At 44.9% G+C, this 21,425-nt stretch overlaps 3 protein-coding genes across 3 annotated transcripts; all 3 read right to left on the reverse strand.

Annotated features, from left to right (window-relative positions):
- Nucleotides 1-49: 49 nt before the first annotated feature.
- Nucleotides 50-7,462, reverse strand: LOC136552652 (DEAD-box ATP-dependent RNA helicase 38). Its single transcript, XM_066544212.1, has 8 exons — nt 7,367-7,462; nt 6,960-7,253; nt 6,600-6,827; nt 2,326-2,391; nt 1,444-1,845; nt 1,194-1,305; nt 644-729; nt 50-555 (listed from the first exon to the last, which is right to left on the reverse strand). Exons 2-8 carry the CDS (start codon nt 7,161-7,163, stop codon nt 493-495), a joined length of 1,161 nt encoding a protein of 386 aa, XP_066400309.1. The 5' UTR covers nt 7,164-7,253; nt 7,367-7,462; the 3' UTR covers nt 50-492.
- Nucleotides 7,463-11,245: 3,783 nt separating this feature from the next.
- LOC136507404 (phosphoserine aminotransferase 2, chloroplastic-like) lies at nt 11,246-12,975 on the reverse strand. The gene has a single exon (XM_066502140.1). It carries the CDS (start codon nt 12,874-12,876, stop codon nt 11,596-11,598), a length of 1,281 nt encoding a protein of 426 aa, XP_066358237.1. The 5' UTR covers nt 12,877-12,975; the 3' UTR covers nt 11,246-11,595.
- A 2,461-nt stretch (nt 12,976-15,436) lies between these two features.
- On the reverse strand, nt 15,437-21,162 carry LOC136507413 (protein RRP6-like 1). Its single transcript, XM_066502146.1, has 14 exons — nt 20,452-21,162; nt 19,595-19,750; nt 18,887-19,045; nt 18,728-18,811; nt 18,512-18,591; nt 18,379-18,429; nt 18,147-18,246; nt 17,837-17,919; nt 17,660-17,705; nt 17,416-17,503; nt 17,153-17,322; nt 16,771-17,040; nt 16,617-16,691; nt 15,437-16,220 (listed from the first exon to the last, which is right to left on the reverse strand). The coding sequence occupies exons 1-14, from the start codon at nt 20,812-20,814 to the stop codon at nt 15,840-15,842; spliced, it is 2,106 nt and encodes a 701-aa protein (XP_066358243.1). The 5' UTR covers nt 20,815-21,162; the 3' UTR covers nt 15,437-15,839.
- Nucleotides 21,163-21,425: the final 263 nt, after the last annotated feature.

The following is a 21,425-nucleotide window of genomic DNA, read 5'->3' on the forward strand; positions in this document are numbered from 1 at the left end:
GCGGGATGGAGCACAGGAAACGAAAGCAAAATTTGATCGAAGACTCATCTTAAGTGTACATTGATGATACATTTTCTTTAAACAATCACTGTAAAAAAGATCGTAACGCACGCATCTCGACAGTTAACTCTTTAATAACAAGATTTACAGTTTCAAATGGTAATGCTCATAACTGCGCTACAAGCTGATTGGCAAAGAAACACCTTTTAACAACCCTCTGTTTCATATAAGCTCATAACACCATAATTGTCCTAGTCTTTTAACATAATCCACAAAACTCTGCTGCAAAACACTCAGTGCTGATAACATGATGAGCAGAAGAGCACAGTAACGTTGTGCAGCAGGCTCAGCAAAAAATCACCGGTGAAAATCGGTGCTGCTAAGAGGATGAGCAGAAGAGCACAATAATGTTGTGCAGCAGGCTCAGCAAAAAATCACTGGTGAATTGTCCTGAGCCGGAGAGCGCTGCTCACCACAAGTTTCGGTGGTTACTTAGAGTAAACCTGCATCCTTAAGAGCAGCCTCAAAATCTTCTTCATGTTGCCAATTCCGAACCTAAAATTAACAAACATAGTAGTAAGTATACAGTAAGTTTACGCATAAGAGCACAAGATAAAAGCACGCACAAGTTTCAGTTACACACCTCAGGTACACTGTGCTGGAAATAGTCCTCGATCTTCTTCATCACAACATTATCTGTTGGACCACACAACAAGTTGAACACAGCACCTGTCACCAGCAACAATTCCAAGTTAGCAACATTAATATACTATACAAAATAGTAAACCTAGTCAAGTAGAAAAGTCTTGTTATTTGTTTTCTTATGAAACAGATTAAAGGGCCTTTTCCATCTTATCATAAAAAACATCTAAATTTCTTGATTAAACTTTATAAAAAAGAATTCAAAGGGATTTGCATCCAGGTGAAAATTCAAGCTCAAGGCTACAAACAGACACTATGCTTGATAAAAGTAGCATGGTCACCTAATATGGGGGGCACAGGTTCAATCCAATATCCTGACAGCATGATCCCCAATTCATTTCATTCCTAATAATACCACCACTATTATTTGCCACAATGTGGATCACAATACCTAGTTGCTTCCTGTGACACTGACTTATTCATTTAATGTAAAACCGGTGCTACTAAACATGTAATACAATTCTAGAAGGAACCATAGATCCAAATTTCACCTTTCCGGCCAAAGCGCCCAGCTCTGCCAATTCTGTGCAAGTACACCTCATAATCAGGTTCATCTCTTGTACCAAATTTGATTGGCATGTCGTAGTTGATAACCAGGTTAACCTTTCAAAAACAACAAAATTAGAAGGTGAAAATTTTGTACTTCATAAAGTGTAAAGCAAATGCTCGAAAACAACAAAATTAGAAGGTGAAAAATTTGCACTTCATGAAGTGTAAAGCAAAATGCCGCACAAATAGTACCTGTGCTTGGTCAAAACCTCGAGCAAGAACATCAGTTGATATAAGAACCTTGGTGTAGCCATCTTTGAATTCCTGTATTATCTTTTCCCTCTCTGATTGGTCAAGGGATCCTTGAATTGAGGAGCACACATAGTCGTCCCTCGTCAAAGCATTGTGAACATTCTTAGTACTTTGCTTTGTTCTAACAAATATGATAACCTGGCCAACTTTCTGTCCAAATTCAAATATCTTGTCCCTTATAACCTCTATTTTTGCTGATTCATCAGGGACTTGAACTTTGTATTGCTTTACTTTTTCCAAAGTAAGCTCTTCCTTCTTCACGAATATCTGATTTCCATCCCTAATGACCTTTGTAACAAAATCCTTCACCCTCTCATTGAAGGTCGCAGAAAAGAGAAGCACCTGGCAAAAATAGAATTAAAATATGAAAAATAGTTCGACAAACACATCAGGTCAACAAGACATTGCCGCTGTATGGCCAGGCAGGATATACGAATAGTTATGAGAAGCTCTGATTATCATCCATTATAGGTCTAGTTCAAAACTGAAGTGAATGCATAATTTAGAAATAGGAATCCGCCAATAAGACATTACATAAGACCCAAGTATCTAACAAAGATACATCCAGTAAGTAGTAACATAACAAATGACGAATGCATGCACAGTTTTTTAAAAGAAACTAATGTCATCATTGGTTGATTCCACACCTACCAATGGACTGAATTCAGGGATGAGATTTTTCAAATAATAAGCCTTGTTTCCATCATTAGGAAAACGGTTGTTCCCTAGATCAAGATTGTTTCTCACAACATCTTCCGGATATCCTCTTAGCAAGCTTTTTCATGTGACAAGAAAAAAGTTAAAGAGGCAAAGGAAAATTACCTGACAACCACCAGCGCTTCTTTGTATATCCCTCATGATCCTTTCAGAATCACTCCTAAAGCCATCCTGCAAGGAATTCACCACTGTAAGAAAACAACTCATGGATTTACAAAGACTAGCTTAAATGATAAAATAAGCTACATGGCCATGGACCCAAAAAAAAAAAATCAAGGGCAAGATGTCATGAGCAACAAACCAATTTGTGAACTCCAGTTATAAAAAGAATTATCATGCCAGAAATAAAGTAGAAGACATAGACATCAGTTTGCGATTTAGAGAACATATAAAAGCTGGAAAGGTACTCCGCCTATGTTGTCTCAACATAGCAGGTTCCAAGCCCTGGTAAAAGAGGAGGATTGTGATAGGCGTGGCGAGCCAATGTTAAATCCAGCCATTCTAATGGAGATGAAACCCAAAAGAAAACCGTTGGGGCTTAACCCTCTTAGCGACGCGTCATATCGGAACCCGGGTACGGTGTTAAATGAGCAAGGGCGGGGTCGTCACCCCCCGTGACGCGCCGTGTCGCGATCTGGGCACAGTGTCAAGTGAGCAAGGATCGGGTCGTCGCATCCTTAGTGGCGCGCTACATCGGCGCCCGGGTGTAGTGAAAAATGAGCAAGGGTCTTCACATCTAAGTTGACGGGTGCGAAGGGTAAGGAAGCTAGTCGAACCAACTAGGATCCGTTTAGGTAGTTGGAATGTAGGGTCGTTTACAGGTACGTTAAGAGAATTAGTTGATACCGCGATTAGGAGGCGTGTAAATATATTATGCGTTCAAAAGACTAAATGGAAGGGTCAGAAGGCGAAGGAGGTGGACAATACAGGTTTCAAGCTTTGGTACACAGGGACAGTCGCGAATAGAAATGGAGTATGAGTTTTGATTGATAAGAGCCTCAAGAATAGTGTGGTGGGAGTGAGAAGGCAAGGAGATAGGATTATCTTAGTCAAGTTTGTCAATGATGATATGGTCTTGAACGTAATTAGTGCGTATGCCCCCAAGTAGGCCTCGACGAGAGTGCTAAGAGACAGTTCTGGGAAGACTTAGATGGCCTGATTAGAGCTGTACCTAGTAGTGAGAAGCTTATTATAGGAGGAGATCTTAATGGGCATGTAGGTACTACAAGTGCAGGTTTCGAGGCAGTTCATGGAGGTTTTGGGTATGGAAGTAGGAATAAGGAGGGGGAGGAAGTTCTGGACTTCGCGGTAGCTTTTGACCTGATGATAGCCAATGCTTTCTTTAGAAAGAGAGAATCTCACCCTTTAGTAGCGGACAACACTCTAGCCAGATTGACTTTGTCCTCGCAAGAAGAAAGGACAAACGAGCATGCTTGAGTTGCAAGGTGATACCAGAGGGTGTGTTGTTTCTCAACATAAGCTTTTGGTGGCAGACTTTCGTTTTCAGGTGCGTGTCCGTAGGGATAAACAAGCTAAGATTGAAAGAACAAAGTGGTGGAAACTAAAAGGGAAAACGTCAGAGGTATTTAGGGAAAGGGTTATCAAAGAGGGCTCTTGGAAGGAAGAAGGGGACATAAACAACATGTGGGAGAAGATGGCAACCAACATTCGGAAGGTGGCCTCAGAGGTGTGTGGAGTAACCAAAGGAAGTGGAGGCGAGGCTAAAGATACTTGGTGGTGGAACGAGGAAGTCCAAAGGGCTATTAAGGAGAAGAAAGAATGCTATAGACGCTTGTATCATGACAGGAGTGTGGACAATATAGAGAAGTATAAGGTGGTAAAGAAGACCGCAAAGCGAGCTGTAAGTGTGGCAAAGGGTAGAGTGTACGAGGATCTTTATCAACATTTGGGTACGAAGGAAGGAGAAAAAGACATTTATAGGATGGCTAGGGTTCGTGAGAGAAAGACACAGGACTTCAACCAAGTTAAGTGCATTAAGGATGAAATGGAGCATCTCTTGGTGAAGGAGGATGAGATCCGACATCGATGGCAAGAGTATTTTGATAAATTGTTCAATAGTGAGAATACGGACACAACCTTTCAGTTGAATGACTCTTTTGATGACACCAATAAGCGCTTTGTGCGGAGAATCCAAGAATCTGAGGTCAGAGAGACGTTGAAAAGGATAAAAGGAGGTAAGGCGATGGGACCGGATGGTATCCCAATCGAGGTGTGGAGATGCCTCGAGGACATAGCTATAGTAGGGCTAACCAAGCTATTCAACCATATTTTTCAATCGAACAAGATGCCTAACGAGTGGAGGAGAAGTATATTGGTACCGATCTACAAGAATAAAGGGGATATTCAAAGTTGTACTAATTACCGGGAAATTAAGTTGATGAGCCATATTATGAAGCGATGGGAGAGAGTTATCAAGCATCGCTTGAAAGTAATAACGCGGGTCTCTATGAACCAATTTGGTTTAATGTCCGGAAGGTCAACCATGGAAACTATTTTCTTAATAAGACAAGTTATGGAGCGGTATAGGGAGAAGCAGGACCTACACATGGTTTTTATTGATTTGGAGAAGGCTTATGATAAAATACCAAGGAATGTTATGTGGTGGGCTTTGGACAAACATAAAGTCCCAACGAAGTACGTCGGGCTCATTAAGGACATGTACAACAATGTTGTGACTAGTGTTCGAACAAGTGATGGAGACACGGATGACTTCCCGATTAGGATAGGACTACGTCAAGGGTCAGCTTTGAGCCCTTATCTGTTTGCTTTAGTGATGGATGAGGTCACAAGGGACATACAAGGGGGCATCCCTTGGTGTATGCTTTTCGCGGACGATGTAGTGCCTAGTTGATGAAAGTCGGACAGGAGTGAATCAGAAACTGGAGTTATGGCGGGAGACTTTGGAGTCCAAAGGTTTTAGAATCAGTAGAACTAAAACTGAGTATATGAGATGTAACTTCGGCACTACTACTCGGGAGGAGGAATGTATTAGTTTGGAAGGTCAAGTAATGCCTATGAAGGATACCTTTCGATATTTATGATCAATGCCACAGAGAGACGAGGATATTGATGAAGATGTTAGCCATAGAATCAAAGCAGGGTGGATGAAGTGGCGCCAAGCATCTGGTGTCCTATGTGACAAAAGGGTACCACAGAAGCTAAAAGGCAAGTTTTATAGGACGGCGATTAGATCTGCTATGTTGTATGGTGCAGAATGTTGGTCTACGAAAAGACGACATGTTCAACAGATAAGTGTCGCGAAAATGCGTATGTTGCGTTGGATTTGCGGTCAGACAAGAAGGGATCGAGTTCGGAACGATGATATACGTGATAGATTAGGGGTAGCACCAATTGAAGAAAAGCTTGTCCAACACCGGTTGAGATGGTTTGGACATGTTTAACGGAGACCTCCAGAGGCACCGGTGCGTAGTGGAATCCTAAGCCAGGATAGTAACATGAAGAGAGACAGAGGAAGACCGAAGTTGACTTGGGTAGAGGCAATAAAAGGAGACTTGAAAGGATGGAATATACCCAAAGACTTAGCCTTAGATAGGAGTGCTTGGAAAACAGCTATTCACGTGCCTGAACCTTGATTGCTTCTGTTGGGTTTCAATTCTAGCCTACCCCAACTTATTTGGGACTTAAAGGCTTTGTTGGAGTTGGGGTTGGTGTTGGTGTATAAAAGCTGGAAAGGCTAAAATCATTCTAGCAATGAAAAAACTCGACCTGCTGGCATTCTACCAATAAGGAAATATAAATCATTTTTCTCCTTCTCAGTGTACTTGGAACTAGAATGTACTGCATGTTACTAGACCAAAAGTTGTTTGGTAGCAATGTAGTATATGCTATGCATTACTTGGAGTTGTAAAGGTTTAAAAAACAAATCGTTACTCTGCGTTGCTAACTAACATTCAACTAATGGTTTGCATCTAGACATGATGAAAATAACCCGTCCCTACTGTGAGCGTGCATCAACAATATCTGTTTGATGTTTGGGAAAGGCATAACATCGCGGAAAGTATATAAAATGCATAGCGTTCCTCTACTCTGGTTAATAACCACTTAATCAGTCGTTCCTCTACTCTGGTTAATAACCACTTAATCAGTCGGTTGTGATTCATTGTATACAAGTGCATTGCTTTTGTCTACTCTGGTTAATAATCACTTAATCAGTTGGTTGTAATGTGACTGCCAAGGGTAGTCAGAGAAGCTTAACAAGTTTCTTGACGCATTGCTCCTTACAGCATATAGTAACTCAAATACCATGCCAAAAGAGACTAACAGTAAGGTGCCCTTCCAAATACTGACAACCCTAGGCATTGTTATGATAACAAGACAAGAATTGAAATCAAACAAACCTCAGAAAGCATATGATCCGCCTCATCAAACACAAGTATCTTGATATCCCTTGTGGCCAGCTTCTTATGGGTAATCCATTTGATGAGCGTACCAGATGTGCCAATAACAATCTGGTCAGTAATCGGAGCCATTTTAGAGATCGGCATATAGTCTTTTTGAGCTGGCGGGATTGCACAGGCACATGTAATGCCAGTAAACTTGCCCATCCTCATGAGAACTGCCTTATTCTGCACAGTTGAATGAAGCAAACTCAGCACCATTAACAACAGAGCTTCATCCAATAATAACCAGGGATAACGCCATCTCCACCCATATGATACGATAGCATAGTACAAGAACTGTGAGTCTTAAGTTATGACCTGCTGCGCGAGCTCCCTAGTGGGGCAAATGCAGATAGCCTGGGGTATCTTGCGTTGCGGGTCGACGCGGCTGAGCATGCCGAGGACGAAACAGGTGGTCTTTCCAGAGCCGTTGTGCGCCTGCGCGACGAGGTCCTTGTAGGGCGGCGTGAGGATCATGGGCAGGGTGATCGCCTGGATCTTGCTTGGGCGGCTGAACCCCATCTCGTCGTGCAGCCCCTTGAGCAGCTCGGGAGACAGCTTCAGATCCTCGAACGTGGTGGCCGACTCGTACACCGTGCCACCCGAAGTCACCTGGAGCGAAGCCAAATCGAAATCACATCAATCAATCAGCAGCCCGAGGCAAGCGAGACTGGCTAGGGCTAGCGTCGGCGCTGGCGGAAGTGGGGAGGGGAACGGGAGCGTACGGCTTGGATTTGCGAGTCATCGGAGTCATCGAGGAGGGGCGGACTCCTCTTCGCCTGCGGCGTCCTCCACCGCCGGGGCGAGAGAGAGCGCCTCGATCTGCTTGGCCTGCTCCTCCACCGTTGGCTCAGTGGTGGAGGAAGAGGACGCCGCCGCAGCCGCTTCCGCTTCCGCGGCCGCCTTGGCCTTGGCCTCCTCCTCTTCCTCGACGTCGGCCCACGACTTCTTCTCCGGGGAACGTCGCCTTGTCGGCCATCGCGCCGCGCCCTGGCAGATCGAGAGAATCAGGGGAGGAGAAACAGAGAAGAAGCAGAGGGGCTAGTCGGTTCGCGTTTTCTTCCTCGAGTCAAGAAATTTATATGCCATTGAAATTGTTAAGTTCCCTTGACTGCCACTATTCTAAGTTTGCAATTCCTCGATTGCCATTGCCGTTAAAATCTGTTAACTTTTCCGTTAAGTTGGCACTCGCCGAGGCAAATGTGCTGCTTCATCGCTCGCCTTTCTCATGCGCGTCGTGCAGCGCTGGCTCCGGCCTTGTTGGCTGTTGTTCTGCCTCAGCCCTCAGCTCCGCGGCTACGCCTCAACCACGTCGACACTGACCGCGCTGTGAGATTCGTCGACACCGTCATGGCCTCATGGTCCTCGTTCACCAGCGGCCTACAGCTTGTTCGCTTGCGTAGATTATAAATTGAAATAGTATTTTTCTTTCGTATCAAATTATCTAGCAGTAAATAATTCACGATCGTTTACGACGACGCATGCATGCGGGAGGGGCAGGGCGGCTGACGCACACCCGCACAGGAGGGCGAATAGCTCGAGAACGCGCGCAGGACGACTGAACAGGCAGAGGCCCAGGCGGCGCGCGTCTCCCCTGCGTCGTCCGCACACGCTTGCTAGGTGCGGTGCAGCCGCGCGCACATCCTGGCATCGCCGACTCGCGTCTGCGGTCTGCCGACAGGTGCACTCGTTCGTCAATGGCACCAGAATGGCAAATGGATTAGCTCTCAAGGAAAGAAGCCACCGGATGCAATCTTTAGTTAGTTTCTTCCTTGCTGTACTCTATGAATACTGGACTATCCGGTTAATGAAATTATTGCGTATTCTCTGCAAAAACTTGTACGCTTTTACATGGGAAAGAAAGGGAAATAGCTAAGCAGAATCAGGAAGAAGGCATGCCCACTCACGACTCTGCGAGCACGGGCTCGGTCAGCGACCATCTCTTCTCAACTATCGTTGCCATCGACTTTGCCTCCAACTCCTGCGGATCCGTATGAAAGAAGCAGGTGCGTTTCTGTGAACATCAGCACATGTGCGCTTCTTGCAGCACCGGCCAGCCGAGTGCCTTGCCCTGGCGGCCGTGAGCAGCCTGGCCCCTAGCGGTCGCGAGCACCCCGGTGGCTCCCTGATCTTGCCCAGCTGCTTGCGCATGCCGCCGAAGACGCCTCCCCTCGTCCTCCCCCTTCGCACGCTCTAGCAATATCGTCGTGGAGGCCGGCGAGCTCGGACGACCCCGCGCACCTGCACTTCTTGCCTCACCGGCGGCTACGAGTCCCGGCGCCCCGGCCTCAGCCGCCACGCGCGCCTGGGCGGTTGCAAGATCCCCAGCAAGCCGCGAGCTCACCGGGGCAGCCGCGTGCCCGGCGCCGCAAGCCTTGCCTAAGCAGCCGCAAGCTTTGCCCGGCCGCCCAATGTTTCTATTTTTTCCGATGAAGCGATCGCATAACAGAGAAGTTGTGGGGCCCTGTTGTCATTGGGTATAACTTAACAGAATTTAACAGAAATGGCAGTAAGGGAAACACAAATTTCATACAATGGCACTGAAGGGAAGTTGAAAATTTGAATGGCATTGAAGGGAAGTTGAAAATTTGAATGGCTTTCAGAGAACTCCTATAATTTATAGTGGCAACGAGGGAATTGACTATTTTTGGTCCTTTCTCCTGTTAGACTTGCACAAGGGTTTAGAGGGTGTTTGATTCATGGACTAAAGTTGGGAGGTGTCATATAGGGGTATCACATAGTGTGTTTGGATACTAATAAAAAAATAAATTATAGAATCCACCAGTAATCTACGAGACAAATTTATTAAGCCTAATTAATCCGCAATTAGCATATGTACTGTAGCACCACATTATCAAATCATGGACTAATTAAGTTTAAAAAATTCGCCTCGCAAAATAGTCTCAATCTATGCATTTAATTTAATAAATAGTCTATACTTAATACTCTATGCATGTCCGAGAAGACAGATGACTAGAGTTAGGCGGAGCTTACCTTTCAAGCGGACTGCCTCCGTGTGCTCTGCTTGCGATTTACTCAGCGGGCAGCGGTTAATCCGCGTTCTCGTTGGGCCACGCCCACTTCGGCGGCGGCCGTTTTAGGGTAGAGTGTGGGCTGGGCCTTGGAAGGGGAAGGAAGTTAACTGACCGGTGACGTGGGCCGGGCCGCAGGAACAAAAACATGATGAGTACTGAACTAACAGTTGCATTGCTAAAAAAAGAAAACTAAACAGTGCACTACAGCAGATTTTGCAATCTTTAGGGGCCAAAAAAAAAAAAAACCAAGAACATGCTGCTATCCTGATTTTACGGATTATTAAGTCAAAACATAATCCTGTTATTTGGATTACCGAACGTGCAATCTGAAACTGGATCACACTGCATATATGCTCATAATATGTTTTTGGTACCAGCCTAGTGAATCAGTCCAGACCCTAAATGAATTTTTGACAAATAAATACTAGTAATAGCATCAGATACAGGGCCGTGTGGGTTTCCACTTTTTTAACCAGGAATCCAAAATGCTACAAACATGAAAGTTGAACTGCAGAGGCGGAATGCATTTCCAAGGAGAATACCGGCAGTTTCAGCAATTTGCAGTGGTACCCATTCACACCTTCCATACAAAATTTCCATTCACTTCCATCGGAATTGCAGGCTCAAAGTGCAAACACACTTTAGCATGGGAGAGAGCTGTCCCCCACTCGTCAGAATAGATTAGCAATTCCAAACGAAGACTCCAATGACAAGAATCATGGATGACATAACGACATCCAAGTGGTTGTGTCCATAATATAATAATAGACCATTCCACCCATAGAATTAGAAAAATTAACATGTACAGATTCTGCACGTCTCTTGATAACAGCATGTTCGCTCGTTGGTTTCAGTCGGGGCTTATCAGCCAGCCAACAGTGTTTCCCCCTCACAACAAACCAGTACCAGTCAGACTTATCAGCCCAGAAACCAACCAGCGAACAGGCTCATATCCTGATGGTTAGTTAAAAGAGAATAATATTATGGCGTAACTAGCAGCTCAACTTGATTGTACGTAGTAACTTGTCAATTGGAGAACTAGTACCGAAACAGATTTTGCAATCTTGAGGAAAAGAAGGCATGCTGCTATTCGAGTTTAGACTGATTTGAGTCAAAACATTGTCTTGTCATTTGGAAATACCAACAGTTGACCTTTTGCCTGTGCTATGACACAATGTTTACCCAACGTGCAATTTAAAACAATGTCACACTGCACATCTGTTTTTGGTATCAGCATAAATGGATCAGTCAGATAACGACACCAAGAACCAGCAAAAAGTACTTCACCAAACTCTGGACTCTGGAGTGCTCACCCGTTACCAACCTTAAATGGATCTTTCACGGATATACTAGTACCATCAGATCAGATGCAAGGCAGTGTATTCTATGCTTAGTCATCAACAAGGACAACCTATCTGAAAACAACGCTGGATACGTACAACGGGTGTAAAGAATTTTCATCAGAATCTTACTAAAGTACAGATGACATCAAATTTCAGCAGAATTCTGTCTCTAAAAATGATAAGAAAAGAAGAAACCAACAAAATTTGCTTTGTTTGGAGAGGCAAAAACCAAACAACCTTCAAATTAGTGTTTTATAAGCACTGACAAGTCTGAATGATATAGCAGCGTCACCTGCTCTCGATCGAGGCGAGGCAAATGACCATCCACCTTATTCCTTAGTTCCAGCAAAACACATTCCAACTACAATGGTGATCCATAGAAATGAAATCCCATGAACACCTAATAAAAAGTGAAAAAGAACATCGCAAAATACAGTAGCTGTTACTAATACTACAGATAGATCCCAGATGCGCAAAGCAAAGTTGCTCTTGCACAGAGCTCACTTGTGCTATGAAGAAAGAACAAAACATACTGCTAAAGAGCAGCAATACCAAATGATCATAAGCACAAGCCAATCAAGGGTTCCTAGCTTGGAAGTCCTTCATGAAGGCGACAAGCTTCTCCACGCCGGCGAGCGGCATGGCATTGTAGATGGAGGCGCGGACGCCACCGACCGACCTGTGCCCCTTGAGCTGCACCATGCCCTCCTTGGCCGCCTCGGCGATGAACTGCTTCTCGAAGTCCGGCCCCTTCGCCAGGGTGAAGGGCACGTTCATGTGCGACCGCACCGACTTGTCGACGGGGCAGATGTAGTAGCCGCCGCTGGCGTCGATGGTGTCATAGAGGATGCCGGCCTTGTGCGCGTTCTTCTTCTCGACCTCGGCGAGGCCGCCCTGCGCGAGCAGGTCCTCGAAGACGAGGCCGCAGATGTAGATGGCGAAGCAGGGCGGGGTGTTGTAGAGGGAGGCGTTGTCGGCGTGCGTCTTGAAGTCGAGCATGACGGGCGTGATGGGCTGCGCTGCGCCGATGAGGTCCTTGCGCACGATGGCGATGGTGACGCCCGAGGGCCCGACGTTCTTCTGCGCGCCGGCGTAGATGACGCCGAAGCGGGAGACGTCGACGGGCTTGGAGCAGAAGTTGGAGGACATGTCGGCGACGAGGATGCCCGACTTGTTGCGGGGCTCCGGGTAGTCCTTGAACTCGACGCCGTGGATGGTCTCGTTGGAGCAGATGTGGAGGAACCTGGCCTCGGGGTTCTGCTTGATGGCGTCGAAGGGCGGGAGGGCCGTGTACTTGCCGTCTTTACCCGACCAGGCGACGGAGGCGGCAGAGAACTTCTTGGCCTCCTTGAAGGACTTGTCGCTCCAGGAGCCGGACACGACGAAGTCAGCGGGGTCGGTGGGGCCCGCGCAGAGGTTGAGCGGGACGGCGGCGAACTGCGTGGTGGCGCCGCCCTGGAGGAAGAGCGCGGCATGGGTGTCGGGCACCGCGAGGAGCGCGCGCAGGTCGGCCTCGGCCTTCTTGATGGCGGCGTCGAACTCCTTCCCGCGGTGGCTCATCTCCATGATGCTCATCCCGGAGCCGTGGTAGTCCACCAGCTCCGCCTGCGCCCGCTTGAGGACGGAGAGCGGCAGCGTCGCGGGCCCCGCCGCGAAGTTGTAGACGCCGCGCTCCGCCTCGTCCGCCGCCGCCGCGGCGGCGGGGGACGGCGCCGCCACCGCCGCGCACGAGATCCTGGCGGCGCGGGCCGAGAGGCTGAGGGAGGACGCGGCGATGGCTGCCCTCGGCGGCGCGGCCGGGGTCGCCGCGCGCTGGAGGAGGAGGGAGTGCGGCGTCGTGGCGGCGGCGGCGGCCATCGTGGGGAGGGGAGAGGAGGAGGGGAGGAGGGGAAAGGGTTTTGGGCTTGGGCCGGCTGCTTGGTGCGGAAATGGGAAAGGGGACGGGATCTATAGGACTAGGGGGGAGTTGGTTGGAAGGGGAAGGGGAAGGGGAAGGGGAAGGGGAGGTGTCACTTGTCAGAATCGGGGGTTGGTGCTGCCTACTGATGATGGGTTGGTTGGTGGGCCCGCTCGGCAGTGAAAATGAAATGCTCTGCGGCGGGCGTGTGGGCCTGCCGCCTGCCTCTGCCAGCAAGTTGCAACCAACTTGAGTGCCGTGACTGTATTCAGATTTCTGAATTCCAGGTTCCAAACCTGGAGCAGATTTCGGCAAGCTACCGTTTAGCCATGGTAGCACTTTCGTTATTATTTTTTTAATTAGTATTTAATTATAATTTAATTAGGTTTAAAAGATTCGTCTCGTGAATTTTATCTAAACTATATAATTAGTTTTATTTTTTATTTATATTTAATACTTCATGCATGCGTCCAAAGATTCGATGTGATGAAAAATCTTGAAAAATTTTGGTATTTTGGAGTGGAACTAAAAAGGATATTTAATACTTCATGCATGTGTCCAAAGATTCGATGTGATGAAAAATCTTGAAAAATTTTGGTATTTTGGAGTGGAACTAAAAAGGACCTAAGTTTTTTTCTTTTTGATTTGAAAGGTTATATTTCAGCCAAGTAACTTGGTTTGTGTAGGATCTGGTTATAGCTCTATTCCATTCCATTTTAATATTTCATATATGCGCCATGTTTTTCAGTACTACTTCAGCGAATAAATATTGTCTTTCACTCACAGCAAATCAGCATAAGTATGAGCATACGTCAAATTTCAGCAAAACGAACCGGGCTGGTTCAAACTTCATCAGAGATTCACACCCTGTTCGCTTGTTGGTTTTAGCCAGCCCAAACCAGTCAGCCAACAGTGTTTTTCTCTCACAACAAAGCAGCACCAGCCAGCCCAGAAACCAACCAGCGAACAAGCCGTCATAGGGTTGTTTGCACATAGGTGTGATCTTCGGCCTGTTCGCTTGATCGTATTTGGCTTATAAGCCATAGCTTATCAACCAGCAAACAATATTTTTCTCTCACGCTAAACCAGCCAACGATACTTATCTTATAAACCCCAAGCCCTTGTTCTGCTGCGTGGACGAGCTCTTGTTTTTTTTTTTCGCTCGTTTTTGTCGCGACAGGGTTTCTTGTTGTTTCTTGTGGGCTTCTGTCCTCATGCGGAATTCATCTTGGAAACGCCTTGTTGGAACAGGCGTTGCCATGCCTGGATAAGAAAACGCAGTAGTACACTGCTCGTACTAGACTACCGGAAGTCGATTCGGCTACGGGTTACCAAACAAGCAGCGCGGCGAGAGTGATGCGCCAAACTGATACGGTTTGAGTTCAGTCCTGGCCAATCGGACACTGGTTTCATTTGACCCGTATCTGGATTTTCTCGAGCTCCTACCTTTAACTCATCTGTTCCACTGCTTCTGCGCTCATTCACGTGACATGTAGCAGTACGCAATTCAAGCACACTCATACTCTGAGTGCTTCGGACAAAAGGTTTCCTCACTGGGCAATATAGCCACAGCCCAATACAAGTGCGTAAAATAAATCAATAGGAAAGTACTGACAGCGAAAAGATGCAAGACATGGCACAAGGAAAAAAAATGAAGACAGAAGAAAACTATTTTGTTTCTAAGAGCTTGTATTCAGGTGCTACACTATACCCGGTTTTGCTTACTCAGGCCTGCCGGGAGCCCGGGAGGCGGCAAGACAAACAAAATAAATGTTCTGTTCGCTTGCCTTATAATCCGTACTTTTCAGCTTGTTTTTTTAAGTCAGAAAAGTGTTTCTCCCTCACAACAAATTATCCAAAACAATGTTTCAGTTTGTTTTTTCAGCGAAACGAACGGAGCCAAAAGGGTAAACCAAATAAGAAGCCGCTAATGTGAACGAGAAATGAGAGGTCTACTATTGGGGCTTTTGCTATAGCACCTCTAATAGTTTGGTAAACCAGACTTAAAATCTTGTTTTTTTGTATTATGATAGAAAAAACATTACTCTAGCAACTAAAACCCTAAATAATGCAGTAACTAAACAAATACAATCTTTCAAGTGCAAATGTGTAGTACAAGCAAACCAAAGCCGGTCAATTTTTGAAAGCTTAGGCTACGCTTCATATATAAAACCTAATATAGGATTGCATGAGCGCAAACAACCAATCACACCCTTAATGCATTACTAAGTTTCAGTGTAACCAACCGATCAGACCCTATTACTAAGTTGTAGGGCTACTTTTGACCAAAATGAAGAAAAAAAACTGAGATTAGTTGTGCCTCCTCTAATCTCAGACAGGATTTTAAGAACTAGTATATGCCTACTAATTTGGAACTGAGGGAATGAGTACTTTCCTAACCAATATATCCACACGCCCTAGGCAGCTATACGATTACACGTTGATAGAAATCAAAAGTTCGATAACGAAGCGCACGTAGAAATATACAGAAAAAAAATGAAAGACATAGCATAATAAGGGAGAAAGGACAGAACAAAGCTAGCTGTTTGTTTCTAAGTCTTTGAATTGATGGTGTTACACTGTACCAATATCAGTATCACAGTATATTTTTTTTGTGCGATTCCAGTATTCACCATTGAACCAGAACTTGTTTGTTAGTCCCGTCCTTCCATTACATGAGCCAACGGGCAATGAGATGGCACTTCCGATACCCTGCATCTACAGTCAATATTGGGTTTCTCACCTTTCAGTTAACCGAATGCCAAAAATCCAAAGACGCATTCAGAGGGCAAGTAAAACACCCCCCAAGTCTTTGTTCTCTACACAGTCAATGTCTGCACAAAAAAAACATCAGTGCCAGGGGCTCATCGTTTCCTTCCCTTCTGCTGTACATCAGGGCAGCTACTGCTACTGGTATGTACTCTCATTTCTTGTAACTTGAAGGTGGGAAAGATTGTCGTCTCACCGAACTCTGGAAACTTCCTTCCTTGTGTCTACCAGGAGGCTGTCCTGTTACTGTACTTCTTTGGTTTATTGACTCAATGCCAGGCTCAAAACCAGACAGGTACCCGGACATCTGCAAGCCTTCAGGTTCATAACGGCTCCCTACAACTTCAGTGCTATATCCTGGAAGCTGTGTGTAGTAAGGTGTGTTGCCCAGCTGCATTGTCTCATTCATCTGAGTTGTTTGAATCCAAACATTGTCACTGTGCATTCCAGCATTTGGATAAAATGGTTTTACCCAACCAGACAACTGCTGGGAAGGAAATACAGAAGATCTAAAATTCTCCACATTGCTCCCAGCCTGGAATTGAACAGCAGTAGACAAAAGTCTCGGCACAAATGCAAAAATTCATCATGAAAATAAATAAACGGAGATGAAGCAAAACATATCAAGAATTAGAAGGGTATAAACAAAATTGAAAACCCTCTAGTAAACACATGTTGAATGAATATCCAAGCTAACCCATAGTAAATACTTCATCTCAAAACATGTAGTAAAGACAGGCATTCAGAACAATACCAAGTTGCATAAGATTAACTGTAGACAAACCAAAAGACCAGTGCGACCCAATGCGTACTATCAACAACTCTTCAACAACATTTCAACAGGAAAAAGGCAGATTGATACATAGAAAATCACATGTATTCAGAATGACTGCTTTGATGTTTTCATTGTTCAGGAATAGTTTGCCTGTACCTGCTCATTTGACTGTCCTCCAGATGCCAAGTTTCCTTTTAGAGCTCCTAAAGTGTGTCTCAGGTCCTGACTAGCCTGAGCCTCATACAAAATGCAGCGATATAAATACAGAATAAATAAAAAAGATTTAGATGTTTCATATATTTTTTATTACCTGCTGATGTATATTATTGCTCAGGACATCCTTATTCACTGGTCTGATCAGGCCTGACAAGGTCTCAGAGGTCTTAACTGAGGATATGGTTTGAGTTTTATCCTCTAGGTGGATGCTGCTGATCAAAGCTGCTTCACTCATAAAACCAGCCCCACTGCCAGAAGCAACACTGACATTTGCAGACTGATCAGATGAATCAAAATTACTCCTATCAATGTCAGCATCCAAAGGAGTCACTTCATCATTGGCCTGACCACTTTTCAAAGCCAACTGCAAAAGATAAGATACTAGCTTCAAAAGAAAGCTTAAAGTCCAGGGCTAGACTCAGCACATTCCTAAAGTATTCAAAGAGGGAAATCAACATAAGTTCAACCTAACAAACCTGTTCCAGCCATTCCTTTTTTAGTTGCTCAGCTATTCCTTCAAAGGCATAAGAATACTTAAGTGCATTCCAGACAGTGTAAGCAATTAGCTCAAGATTGCTCTCAACATATGGATATTTAGATTTCACAATTCTTTTCAAATGTCCAACATCTGTAGGCATCTGCTTTGCTTTTGAATTTAAAAAAAGGGGACGGGGGAGTCAGCGAAGTCGCATATCCAATTTTGCACCATAATAACAGAATATAAAGAAAACAGCAATACCTATCTCAATTAAAGCCTTATTTGGCAGTATATAACCAGTACTTTCATCTTCCTGACGAGCTATACGATCTCTCCACTCATGTAGAGCCTAAATTGTGGGGAGAATATGATATATGAGATGCTCATTATATATGCAACATTTCAATATAAGAAACTGAATACAATAAGATGTCCAATATGACTTTACAATGGTCAAAATATTGAATGCAGAATGATCATGAGAGTACATAAAGTATGTTCTTACAGCAACAACAGCCAGCTGTTTTGCATCCAGTTCATGTTCCTGCAACCTGTAATAATATAGTTCAGTAACTTGATATGCACATAAAACTAAAATTGTAAAGTACATATTTTAAAGATACAAAAGACTAATTGTTTACCATAGAAGCCAGTTAAGGAACTGAGGCAGCAGCATACGAACCCGTATATGTGGAGATAGGATGTATCTGTCAGAAGCTCCTTCTCATAGAACTGTAAGCAAATTTCATTACTGCGCTTATGGACCTGCAGTAACCCAAACTCTCATTAAAACACATACATCAGGACATGCAATTTGATACATATGACAGTCCAAATAACAATCGATTCAATTCAGGAACTACAAGCAACAAAGAGATCGGTGCTAGATTTAACTTCATTCAAAGAGGTGACAATATCAAACTGTATATTCTCTTATGACCTCAATACATAAGATGGGAACCAGAACAAAAACAATACTTTTTGTACTGTACCTCTAGAAGAAGATCATTTTCGAATGTTGACTCCCTCTGTAGTCTCTGTCTCATTAAGTCATATATGTACAGCAGATAGTGTGTATCTTCTCTAGCATACCTGGACAGAAGTAAAGTCACTTATATATAACTGATGGCAAGTCAGCAATAAAGAAAAGGAGCAAACGAAAAAAATATCCAACACCAAACACAACAGAAAAGAAATTCAGAATAGGGCCTATATGCACAATACTTGATCATTTCATCAGGAAGTGGCCTCGACCTCCAGTCGGCATTTTGATATCTACAAGAAAAGGCATGATTTAATCAGAGAAAAAAAAATCCCATTGTAGATGCAAGGGAGGTCAGAGTATATAGAGCCATACTCCTTCTTTGCTGTCACTCCACAAAAGTGAAGCAATAGGTGCTCAAGGCTGTTTCTCTCCATCTGTAAGACCCTTGAAGCCTGATTATGGTTAGAAAGAAAATCAATCTTCAGTCTATTAAACATTAAAAAGGAGGGTTTCCAGGAGAATAAAGAAAGAAGCAAATTGGGCGGCAGAATCAGAATCACGGTATTATTGGCCCTAATTTACAAATACCTGTCCTGTGTCAAAAAGATTGCACACGTAGATGTGGAAATCCCGCTGGAGCCACATTATATCACGATCCGCACCATGCATTACCTATTTGACCAAGAACGAATGAAAACCAGAAATTGAGTACATATAGACAGACATTATTTTGGAGTTCTTCAAAACCTTTCTCTTTGTTGGATCTTTGAAAGGTTCTTGCAAATAGAGACCAATGTATATGTGTAGCTTAAGAGTGTCCACAATAAAGTCTTCTGTTCTTGTTGAAATCTGCATCAAGCAGGTCAAGCCCTGAAATGACCTATATTGATTATGCTCCAAATCTACCTGAAAATGGAACAAAAAATATATAGGCAATTATTAAATTGCTCATATCATAAAATCCATGGAAGTTATTCTATTGCATGTCAGATAGCCTAGAACATAAAAGGGCGTAAAAGAATTCTTCTATAAGATGAAGAAACAAAACATGGGAGATATCTTGTTTACATACCCACCAAAGTTGTGCAGTGTTGTTCATGTCAAACAGTTACAAAGGTAATCTAGCTTAAGAACTTTCAATAGTGTTAGTATAAAGACTGTCAAGTTCAATGCACATTCCACAACAACTAACATATAGCAGTAACTACAGACACATGTAACTAAAACATTTCACTGAGAACTGTTGTGATACCGTGTGCATGATATATGTTTTGCAGGGGCAAAAAATTCCAGGTAAGGCATGCTTCACAGTTGTTTCCGATAAAAAATGTATGCAACACAAAACAAAATACTTGAGAGTGCACTTCAGTATTCAGTACCAACATAAGAGGCATATAAGTATGGCATAGATTCATTTGAGATTTTTAAATGAAAATATTAGTTACAAATGCTTACAGCAAATTCAGTGACACCCTTCAACTTTTTCGCTAATTCCACTAAGCCTTTGTGATCTTCAACCAGTGTAAATGGTGTATCCTCTAAATCAGCTGGCTTCACTGGTTCTCTCTCAGGAACATTTCTGTCAACGAACTGTTCAACAGGCAGTTTTTCCTGCAACAAAAAATAAGTTAAATCCCATAAATGGATATGGATGCAAGCAAATCATGGCAATGGGAAAAAAATACAGAAGATAAACGCTAGACTTAGAGCAGTCCTATGTTTTTTTAAAGAAAAACACCAAACTGATTTTATTTCCACCTGGTAGTATGGTACATATCGTTGCGCATGAGGATACTACCTTTAGCTTTCAAAATATCAACATGCATACTGATTCTTTTATATCAACATGCCTATGATTCACTATTGTTTGTCAAAAGCAAGTAATATCCTTGTTGGTTGTTTTTCACACCACAAAAAAGTACTATCTCATCTAATATTGAACATTTCCTCTTCCATTTATACACACAGTCACACCGCTATCATAAAGCCATCTTCCAATGTTTGGTTGAAAATTTAACCTAAAAAAGCAGCAATCAGATTATTTGTACTCATTCCGTGTCTGATAAACTTTGGGCAACGTCCGCCCAACACATCCAGTCTAAACACACCAAGCGATGGGGGACGGGAACAGTAGTATTTGATCCAACAAGTGTTGGTCAAGAATCAAGAGCCAAGACTCGACTAAACAAAGCAATGCATACTATTTTACCTAAGCCATGTCCCACACATCGATCAAGGAGTTCATAGCTCCTCCATTCTGTTCGAACACACCAAAACATAGAGAAGTGGCAACAGGATAGTCTATCACTGACCAGCGGGTGAACACGTCGGGTGCCGTCTTGGCTGCGCTCTAGCCAGACATGCTCGAACGGGTTGTAGTTATCCACTATGATTTTGTACACGTCCTGCGGCCGGGGAATGCTCGGATCGTGGAAGGGCACCTTGGCCTTGGCCCCCGACGCCGGCGCGGCTCCCTTGTCCTTGGTCAACGCCCGCACCGACCCGGCGCCGAGAACGGCGCCAGAGCCAGCACTCCCGCCGTCCTGGCCGCTGGCCGCCCTCTTCTTCTTGCCATGCGTCACGAGCTGGAACCCGTCCCCGGCCTCCTCGGCGTCGCCGGCATCGCGGCCCGGCGCCGCGTCCTCTCTCCCTCTCACGCCCTCGGGCTCGTCCATGGCGGAACAGCCGCGGCGCGCGAGCAGGGCGTCGTCGAGGTCCGCGAGCGGGCCACGCGCATCCGCGGGGACCGTGGGCGAGCGCGCGGCGGCGAGGGCCTCGCCGCGGAGTGTGGAATTGAGGTGGGGGGCGGACCGGGGACGGGGAGGAGAGTGGGAAGGAACGGCTGGCGGTTTCAACTGCGGAGCCCGGGCCCTCCTGCAGCTGTCGCTTATATTGGCGGCGGCGGAGGAGGCGGTGGAGGTGGAGGTATGTGATGGTGTCCGCGGCTCCGCTGCTCTCAGGCGGTACTCGTGATGAGTTGAGTGGCCGTGTTCATCGGCTGCTCGTGCGTCGGCGGACCAAAGCCTCGGGATCGGGCCCGGGGTGGCGCGTCAACCTAAACAAATATCTCCTCTCCTCTCGAACGTGCCATCGATTCGCTAAGAGCATGGTTAATAACCCAGCCAGCAGCAGGCTGTATGCTGCTGCCATATCAGCTATAGCCATCCTATTAGCTAACTCATATTATAGATTGGCTGTAACAGTGATGATAAGTATTTAATGTTTATGTATGCGTGGACGTATCACAGCAGCTGGAACGAGGATGGTGGGGAGTCAAGCGCCGATC

This window comes from Miscanthus floridulus, chromosome 1, assembly GCF_019320115.1.
Source record: "Miscanthus floridulus cultivar M001 chromosome 1, ASM1932011v1, whole genome shotgun sequence".
Lineage (NCBI taxonomy): Eukaryota > Viridiplantae > Streptophyta > Magnoliopsida > Poales > Poaceae > Miscanthus > Miscanthus floridulus.

Coding starts and splice junctions, on each gene's coding strand:
- LOC136507404 (XM_066502140.1), bottom strand. CDS start 12,876: ATGGCCGCCGCCGCCGCCACGACGCCGCACTCCCTCCTCCTCCAGCGC.
- LOC136552652 (XM_066544212.1), bottom strand. CDS start 7,163: ATGGGGTTCAGCCGCCCAAGCAAGATCCAGGCGATCACCCTGCCCATG. Junction 730..1,193: donor TGGGCGCTTTGGCCGGAAAG/GTGAAATTTGGA, acceptor TGCTGGTGACAG/GTGCTGTGTTCAACTTGTTG. Junction 556..643: donor TCCAGCACAGTGTACCTGAG/GTGTGTAACTGA, acceptor TGTTAATTTTAG/GTTCGGAATTGGCAACATGA.
- LOC136507413 (XM_066502146.1), bottom strand. CDS start 20,814: ATGGACGAGCCCGAGGGCGTGAGAGGGAGAGAGGACGCGGCGCCGGGC. Junction 17,706..17,836: donor TCCTATCTCCACATATACGG/GTTCGTATGCTG, acceptor ATATTATTACAG/GTTGCAGGAACATGAACTGG. Junction 17,041..17,152: donor AAAAGGAATGGCTGGAACAG/GTTTGTTAGGTT, acceptor TATCTTTTGCAG/TTGGCTTTGAAAAGTGGTCA.